The sequence below is a fragment of the Cyprinodon variegatus genome, unplaced genomic scaffold (genome assembly GCF_000732505.1).
Source record: "Cyprinodon variegatus isolate N-32 unplaced genomic scaffold, C_variegatus-1.0 Scaffold829, whole genome shotgun sequence".
In the NCBI taxonomy this organism is placed as follows: Eukaryota; Metazoa; Chordata; class Actinopteri; order Cyprinodontiformes; family Cyprinodontidae; genus Cyprinodon; species Cyprinodon variegatus.
The window spans coordinates 323,591-333,248 of NW_015151282.1; the positions used below are offsets into that span (position 1 = coordinate 323,591).

The 9,658-nt window shown below is 38.7% G+C and overlaps 1 protein-coding gene across 2 annotated transcripts in view; it reads left to right on the forward strand.

Annotated features, from left to right (window-relative positions):
- Positions 1-9,658, forward strand: part of LOC107098984 (rho guanine nucleotide exchange factor 33-like) — a 29,383-nt gene that overhangs the window by 10,659 nt on the left and 9,066 nt on the right. For both annotated transcript variants that reach the window (XM_015396900.1, XM_015396899.1), the window contains exons 4-10: positions 731-852; positions 980-1,131; positions 2,865-2,969; positions 4,762-4,888; positions 5,424-5,556; positions 7,748-7,855; positions 8,002-8,094. In XM_015396900.1, the coding sequence (XP_015252386.1) occupies positions 731-852; positions 980-1,131; positions 2,865-2,969; positions 4,762-4,888; positions 5,424-5,556; positions 7,748-7,855; positions 8,002-8,094 (840 nt within the window). The remainder of the gene's footprint in view (positions 1-730; positions 853-979; positions 1,132-2,864; positions 2,970-4,761; positions 4,889-5,423; positions 5,557-7,747; positions 7,856-8,001; positions 8,095-9,658) is intronic.

Consider the following 9,658-nt stretch of genomic DNA (forward strand, 5'->3'; position numbering starts at 1 on the left):
AAAACTACATACCAACAGTGGAGTTTGGAGGTGGGATCATCATGGCGTTGGGCTGTTTTTCAGGAAGGGTGAATGGAAAAATGTACAGAGATATTATTGATAAAATCTGCTGCCATCTACCAGGATGATGATGATGATGAATATAAAATGTGGGTGGACATTTCAGCAAGACAAGGACCCCAAACACAAAGCTAAGGAAACTCTCAGTGTGTTTCAGAGGAAGAAAATAAAGCTGCTAGAATGGCCCAGCCAATCACCTGACTTAAACCCAATAGAAAATCTATGGAAATGTGGTGAAAATGTCACATCAATAGCGCCTCTAGAAATATATGTTTTGAAAAAAAATGGTGGTGTGTTCAATACTTATTGCATCCCCTGTAGCATTTTACATGTTTTCTAAAGATCAAATCTTTTGTTTGAACAGAGCCTTTTTCTTTTCCACACATATCCTCTGCCCATTGTGGCAAAGTTCGCATATAAGTTTTTTGGATTTCTTTCTATAATCACTTCCTGGCAGATTTGTGGCATTTACCACAATATTTTCTCTCCCACATGAGCTCTGGATCTCTGCAGCTCCTCCAGCCTTACCAAAGCTCTTGGCTGCTTCTTTAATCATTCTTCTCCTGTCATCCTTTGTCTTCATGATGCAATTTGCCCACTAATGTTTTCCAGATACAACCTTACTGCAATAGCTGCACTAATGTAGTCACTAGATAAAATGTACTTGCAGGAGGAGCTGAATGTGGCACTGTTCCACATGAGGGATATGTCCAATAGACAAAGGGAGGCACAGAGGAGGATGGAGCTGATGCAGATCGAAAGCAACAAGGATATAATCCCTCTTCCACACAGGTAAAGGTGCTCAGAGTAAACAATTATCCTCCCAAGCCACATGGAGATCAGTCTGCTTTTATTCTTCTATCTGACGGCTGCATTTAAAATGAAAAAGAAACCCTTTGACCTCCATCTGTTCTGATAGGTCCAGCAGCAGGAAGAGCTCCAGGACAGATATACTATCTGAGGATGAACATATCTGCACACCCAGCCAATCAGAGCTCAGCGTTTATCATAATTTTCCCCCTACTCTGTCACAGGGGGAGTCTCCACAGAGGAGCAACACTTCTACACAAAGTTAGTATTTTTGTGCGGAAGCTTTACATCAATTCTTATTTAGAAAGATAGATCAGATCAAAAAAGATCAGAAAACAGAGCAAATGGAGGAAAACTGGAGATGTCAGACCTAAAAATATATGGACTGTCTGAAAGCTCTGCCTTTAGAAACCAAACACTCAGTCAGGACACCAACGTCATCATCCTTCCAGGAGTACTTCTCCTCCATTATGCCAAGTTTTAAACTAGTGAGTCTGGAAAAGCAACCAAAGTGAGGTTCATTTTCCAAGATCAAATAAAAAAAAAAAAACTGATTTCAGAAAAACATTTCAGTCTCAAAACTATTTTTTATCTTGTTTAAAAAAAATACAAAAATAAGCTTTTCAAAACAGCAATGGCCTTTTGACATTGTTTTACATCTAAAATGACATCTTTTATCAGCAGTTGGGCACATCAGTAATTATACGTTTAAACTTTACATCAGAGACCACAAATATTAAATGTGGTGTTCCTCATGGGTTCTTCTTAGTGCCCATTTCATTCAGTATCGACATGTTCTCCCTAACTCCATTCTTAATAAGCAACATGTTACCAACAATGCAGACGACACAGTGCTGTGTCCTTTCAAATGCTGGGCGAATACTTAGAAGAAATCAGTGCATTAATGTGTCAACATTTTCTTTTGCTAAATTAAAAAAAATAAGTTCCTCTTTGGACCAAAAGAAGAGTGTTCAAAAGTTGGCAGAGAGCTCCAGTTATTACAGCTAGAAACTGGCAATAAGGCTCAAAGTTTGGTTGTATTGATGGACTGAGACATGAACCTTCAGAGGCTCATAAAGATGGTAACTAAGTGGGCTGTCTATCACCTAAAGTACATTTCTAATACTAAAGAAGAAATAACACAGCAGGACCTTGAAAAACTAACTGGAGTTCATCTTTAGCTAAATTGATTACTGCAAAGATGTCTTCACAGGTCTAAAAAGTCCATTGAACAGCTGGAGATGACCCAGAATGCTGCTGCTAGAGTCCTCACTAAAATTAAGAAAAAAAATTTATTGTCATAAATCACAGAATGGCTTAGCACTTAAATATAGTTCAGTGTTCTAAGTGTATCTCCCACTCAGACCTCTCATGTCTTCTGCCTCTAATCTACTCTATACGTAACCAGAACAAGACCCAAACATGTAGAAGTAGCTTTTAACTCTAATGCCTCTCTTATCAGAAACAAACTACCAGGAAACTGTAAAACCGCTGAAACCCTAAGTTGCTTTAAATTGGGATTTAAAAATGTATTTGTTAATAGTGGCCTTTTATTATGCTCTTTTTTGTTCCAACTTTTCTTTCATTTCATAATCATTCATTTCTATCATTTATTATATGTTAATTTTATTTTAATTATTCATTTGTATTCACTTGTGTTCACTTGTATTCATTTGTGATTTTCTCATGTACAGCACTTTGAATTGTCTTGCTATTTAAATGTGGTATGCAAATAAACATGCCTTGCCCTTCCAAGTGTCCCACCTTGTATATGACATTAGGTTTGACATTCTGTTATCTGTCTGTCATATAACGGTTGAGTTGCTTGATAGACAATAAAACTGCAATGGTCCTAAAACCTCAATGAATGACAAAAAAACACACAAAATTTGGCTCCTTAGAAAGAAAACTGTAAAGACATGAGGGATAACACAATAGTTTTGGATCATTCTGTATTAATTCCTTTCATTCTGGTTTATGTTTACATGTCACAGCCTCCACGTCCGACCAGGAGGCTCAGCAGCAGAAATCTCCTACATGGGGAGAGAAGACCAACAGCAGAGATCAGATGGAAATATCAAACAATCAAACTGAAAACAGTAAGAAATCTTTCTTTGAATCTAACAACAATATTAAAACATCTATAAACCATGAACTAACATGATAAAACAAGATTTAGCAATGCAAAAAAAAAAGAAAAAGAAAAAAAAAATATATATATATATAGCTCTTTCCTTATGATAAAAATGTTAGGTGCTTAAAAACTGGTCAAGTTATTATGACAAACAAAATAACAGAAATGGTGGTAATTTCTTAAATATAACTTGACAACTACAGACCAGGACAAAACTTCTGGCATCCCTCGTTTTATGAAAGAAAACCCACAATGGTGACAGAAATAACTTGAATCTTACTAGTAATAATATCTATAAAAATGAAATTCAGATATTGCTTTTCAGACAGTCTTCAAAAAATGAGTTAAATAACTAAACAATTGAAACTGAGCTAGATCAAAAAGGTGTAGCTCCTAGAAAAGACTGAAAATAATGTGACCAAAGGGATATGTTGAATCCAGGTCTGTCCACAAGTTAGCAACACAATGTCTAAAATCTGGTAATCAGTCAGTGGTGCTATCCTATATATAGGATTACAGATAGTCACTGTGCTGCTCGGTTGCATGGTGTGTAACACACTCAACATGGACCAGAGGAAGCAAAGGAAAGAGTTGTCCCAGGAGATTAGAAAGAAAATTATAGACAAGCATGTTAAAGATAAAGGCTATAAGACAATTTTACTCAGCTTGATGTTCCTGTTACTACACATATTTTTAAGAGATAAGGATCCATGGGAATGTTGTCAACTACCTGGCCATGGCTGCAGGAGGAAAATATATGACAAATCAGAGAGACGGATAATATGAAGGGTAACAAAAGAGTCAGAGAAATGTTAAACGAGGTTAAAGGTGAACTTGAAGCTGAAGGAACATCACTGTCAGATCACACCATCCGTTGTTTGAATCAAAGTGGACTTAATGGGAGATGACCAAGGAGGACATCAGTGTTGAAAACAAATCTAGACTGGAATTAAAAACTACATATTGTCAATCTGCAAATCTTTGAAGAGAATGTCCTATATACAGATGATACAAAAATTAACATTTCTGCAAAAGAATATCAGCTCTATGTTCACAGATGGAAAAAATTAAGCATATCAAGCAAAGATTACTGTCCTTACTGTGAAACACGGAGGAGGCTCTGTTATGTTCTGGGACTGCCTGCAGAGGGTGTTTTGAATCTCTGCAGTGTACAATGAAATCTCAAGACTATGAGGGGATTTTAGAGATAAATGTGCTGCTCAGTGTCAGAAGCTTGATCTCAGTTGCAGCTCACAGGTCTTGCAAAAAAAAAAAAAGGATAATGACCAGAAACAGACAATTAAAAACACACAAGAATGGCTAAGAGGAAAACACTGGATTATTCAGAAGTGACCTTCTATGAGCCCAGATCTAACCCCTACTGAAGGAGCTGAAACATGCTGTCTGGAAAAGGCATCCTTCTAACCTAAATCAACTGGGGCAGTTGGAAAAGATACAATAAACTTATTTAAGGTGCTGAAATATTAATAAAAAAATGAACAATAATGATCACAGTAGTAACTGTAAAAAAACAATATTATAAACTGGATTTGTAGGATAATAAATCATTAGCTAAAACCCAAACTGAACAGTCAGGTTTTTTTGTTACATTTAAATATGAAAAAACTTGGTCAAATATCTGTGTCCTGTATTCCAAAGTTTTTGCTGTTGTTCTCTATTCTTGGACTTTGGTCTGTCTTTTTGGAAAGCTTCAATTGTTTTATAGTTAAAAATGTCTGGTGTGTTTATCTGTGCAGACAAGCGACAAAGAGCTGCCCTGGAGCTGTTGGAGTCCGAGAGAGTCTATGTATCCCATCTGTCGCTGTTACTGAAGGCTAACATCTCCTTCAACGGATCAGAAGCTCTCACTACCAAAGACAAACGGTAGGATTTTCACTTATCTAAATTTTTTTTTCTTGTAATCTTTTCATCAAGTATAAAAAAAAAAAGCCTTCAATAAATTTAGGGAAAGACTGTCAGCAGCCTTTCAAAAATCATTCCCAAATAGCGCTCTGAACTAATTTGATGGCTTACGTTGAGGGAACAACAGGAAATAGCTAAATCGAATAAAAGAAGGTCATAAACACTACCAAGACAGAGCTTCTTAATGTAATCACTGCTTGACTGCAGCACACGTGTTACCAATGAGGATAAAATGCAGCCTAAGCTGCAATGGGCCAAATTGTGGACAAGAATGTCTTCTCTCTGTTTAACCTGCTAAACCTGTTGCTATTTCCCACCTGAGCAGCTGAAAAAATAAGCCCACTTTGGTTTATAAGAAGATTCTGAGAGTCAATAAAAGCAAATGTCTCCGTTTTGCTGGATTTAATTACTTAGTCCTTGTTAATTTGTAAATAGTCATATAAATTCATGCAAAGTCAAACAAATCTGCTAATATCATCCACTTCTCTGTTTGCAGTCCTTTTCCCAGCTCCTTAAGGTTTTTGATCCAGCAGCACTTGGAGCTCCTTCACACTCTGCAGGAGCGGGTGCTCAGGTGTCAATGGCAAGGCATCATGGGAGATGTTTTTATGAGGCTCACCAGTAAAGAAGTAAGCATGAATTTTTTGTTCAGTAGATAAAGGGGATGCACTTCAGTTATCATGAAAAAGTCTTACTGTGCCATGAAATTAAAACATATTGTCATGCTTTAACAACAAATCATGAATTACTTAACTGGAAGGTTATTGGATAAATCATCTCAAAGAAGTATATGTGAGGCATTCTGAAGGTCTTTTGGGATGTATGTCTACATATTCTTTGCAATTCAGCAGACAGAGAGATGCTCAGTTTTCTCTGGCCAAGTAGCTAAAGAGTAGTTAGATTAAATTGGATGGAGAAAATCTGTTAACATTATTTTTAGATTTGAATTCTCATACTCATACTCATCGTCTTCCACTTAATCAGGGAACGGGTTGTGGGGGCAAACACCCTCAGACTTCCCTCTCCCCAGATACCTCCTCCAGCTCTGCTGGGGTAAGTCCGCGGAACTCCCAGGTGAGTCCAGAGACATAATCCCCCCTGGGTCGTCCCCTGGGCCTCCTCCCAATGGGACTTGCCTGGAACACCTACCAAAAGAGGCATCCAGGGAGCTCCCAAAAAAGATGCCTGAGCCACCTCAACAGAATCCTCTAGATGTGGAGGAGCCTCTCCCAGATGACATGGCTCCTCACCCTTTCTCTATGAGACTGCCTAGCTACCCTGCTGGGACAGCTAATTTCGGCTGCTTGTATCCGGGTATTATTGTATTCGTTCTGTCATTGCACAGATTTTATAACCATAGGTGAGGGTAGAAACATAGACCGACCTCTAAATCGAGAGCTTTGCCATTTCATTCATATCTCTCTTCACCCCAACAGACCAGTGCAGCGTCTGTATTGTAGCAGCAGCTGCACCGATCCATCTATCAATCTCCTATGCCATTCTCCCCTCACTCATGAACAGTACTCCAAGAAACTTGAATTACTCCACTTGAGGAAGGAACTCTCCTCCAACCTGAAGGGGACAAGCCACCAATTTATGGTGGAGAACCATGGCCTTGCAATTGAAAGTGCTGAATCTCATTTAATCGCTTCACACTCGGCTAATATGGGACTTGGCAGGAGGGAGCCAGCAGAACAGCGTCAACCTGAAATAACAGGAACAAAATCCGATGGTCCCAAAACCAGACCCCTCCAGACCTTGGTTGCACCTACAAATCCTGTCCATAAATGTTATGAACCGGTCCAACATGCACCAGTAACAGGTCTGAATTAATGCTGGACAAAACTCCAGCTGCATTTGTGCACAGACTAAATGTCTCCTGGTAGAGGTCCCTCGACTCCGTATTCCTGAAGCACAGGGTACAACAAGGGACCCAGTTGTATGCCTTTCCCAGGTCAACAAAACCTATTTGACCAGTTGGGCTAACTCCTGTGATCCCTCAAGTACCCTGCAGAGAGTGTAAACTGTCTCCAACAGGAAAGGGCTGAGCTGGATGGAAACAAGCAGACCGCCACCCCCCCCTACCTCTTCCCATGGGCCAATCCATAGTAGAAGAGAGTCCAGCTGGGGTCATCCGACTTGAAATCCCTCCGACTTGTTAATTCAGTGATTCAACGAGGGGGCTAAATTCCTAATTGAATTTATATAAGGACATTAATTATTCCAATAGTATGCAATAATATGTTTTAATCTAAGCAGACAACTGATAATACACCTCTCAAATTAAATGTGCTTCTCAGCAGCTCCTTCTCCTGACTGTTTCTCTGATTAATGTCCATCAATGTTATGTTTACACTCCTCTGTGAGATAGATACAGTTAGTGATATAGTTAGTGTGGGAGTGATGGCCTAGTGGTTAGAGAAGTGCGCTTGTTCTCTGAGAAGGTTGCAAAGACTCGGTTTGATCCCCACAGCCTGCACTCTTGGGTCCTGAGCAAGACCCTTAATCCCACATTGCTCCCTGGGCACCACACAATGGCAGCCCACTGCTCCCCAAGAAGATGGGATAAATTTCCCCATTGTGGGACAATAAAGGGATTTTCATATATTTACACTGTGGTGGTTGCCTGTAATTGCAGAGATAAAGAAGGTAAAAAGGTTTTTATCAGACTGGTGGTTTGTGTTGTTCTACAATATGAATACATCATGAATATGAAGGGAAACCAGCATGTTTAAACATTAATCAATCAAAGGGGGCGTGGATGGGGGAGGGGTGAAATTGAGCATCAGTTAATTTAATCAAGGTTATGTCTCCCATCAGAGTGATTTTCTGGACTTCTACGTGTCCTATCTGAAGGAGCTTCCAGACTGTCTGTCTGTTGTCACCATGCTGGCCTCCAGCTCCATGAAGTCCTGTGCTTTTGTGGAGGTAAGACTGAATAGAAGATCTGACAACAAATGATAATAAAGTGACAAAGAATTCAGACTATGAATTAACACTTTCTAAAGTTGTTACATATTTACAAATTTATATTTTTCTTCTCTTCCTGGTTTGCTGTTTCATGTCCCCATCAGTGTGACATAGTGGGTGATGAATCCAGACCTTCCCTTTACACTCTGCTCCTTCAACCTGTCCAGAGGATCCCTGAATACCTGCTGCTGCTACAGGTGGGACCCATAGCCTTGTTTAAATGTAGGGAGTTAAGGGTGCAGAAGGTAACTTTATGAGGAAAAAAAAGATGTTTACAGGCATGCAGGTGGCGCAGTGGATAGTGAGCACGACCCATGTACGGAGGCTTTAGTCCTCGACATGGCCGACCCGGGTTTGAATCCGACCTGTGGAACTGTGCCGCATGTCTCCTCCCCACTCTCATACCTCCTTTCCTGTCAGAATACTGTCAGAAAAACGAGCCACTAGTGCCATAAGAACTAAAAAAAAAAAAAAAAACAACCTTAAAAAAAAGATGTTTACATATTTGCTAAACTAACACTATGTCCCGACTAGGGTTGTGTGGAGTTTGGAAGCTGAGGCAGAGACGAATTTTTGCAAAAATACAGATTTATTTTACGTCCTTAGACGGAGAGATAGAGCTCTGACTGGGGCAAGCTCAGTAAATACATTTATACAACAACTCCCAATACACACACTCTCCCTTGGAACTATCCAACCTCTACATAAAGAACTTTCTAGCACATGAACATTTGGAGGAAAAACAACTTGAGTTCATCAAGGCCATTCCCTGCTAGGTTAATATATCTTTCACTGGCCATATGGATCTTCTTCAGCAGTCCTCCCCTTCATGCCATGAAGGAAGCTGTATGAACTCATTCTAATCTCTCATGAACTTCGTTTGGAGCCTGTGAGGCTTAGAACAGACATACATCAACATATTTTACTCCACTGTTGCAACTAACAATTATTTTACAAATCGATGCATCTATTATTATGTTAGGATTATTTTTTTCAATTAATCGATTAATAATCGGATAGCCAAAGATTCTCTAAAGAAGGCTTTTTACTAAATTAAACCAGATGAAACTAAAAATGTTTGCACTTGGGGATTTCTGGAAAGAGCACATTGGCAGACACATTTTTTTTTTATCATAAATACAAAATGCTGATTTATTTATTTTTTAAATATTGGTACAATTACTGCTCTAAGTGGATTGCTCTGTCAGCTAAAGGCCTGTTTCAGAGTTTCCATACTCCAGTTAATGATTAATCAATTGCTGATTTAGTTCTTGATTATTTCAATTATAAATTAATGATGATTAATCCGATTAACTGTTTCAAACCTAGTCGTGAGAGTGACAGAGAGACACATAATCTGTGAAAAAAGTCAGAAGTAATGTCTTATGTTAATTAGTTCACATGCAGTTCACATGTTAATTTAAGTGTTTTGATACTGTTTTTCACACAGATTTTTCTTATCTTTAAATGTTTTTCTTTCTTTTTTTATCTTGAATATTTTAAATCTGATCCGGGTATGCTATTTTCAAATTATTATTTTTTTATATATATATTCTCATGTGTATCCAGTGGAAGAGGCAAACAATTTCAATAGGGAGGGCCAGGCAGGATCCAATGTACGCAGAGGGCTGGCCTAAAAAGGATGGGCTCCAGAACCAGTCCAGGGTCAATCTACTGTACCATCAGGAAAATAAACCAACACAACAATTTTATCAAACTTATTTCGGTTAAAAAACTCTTGACTAAACTAGTGAAACTCAA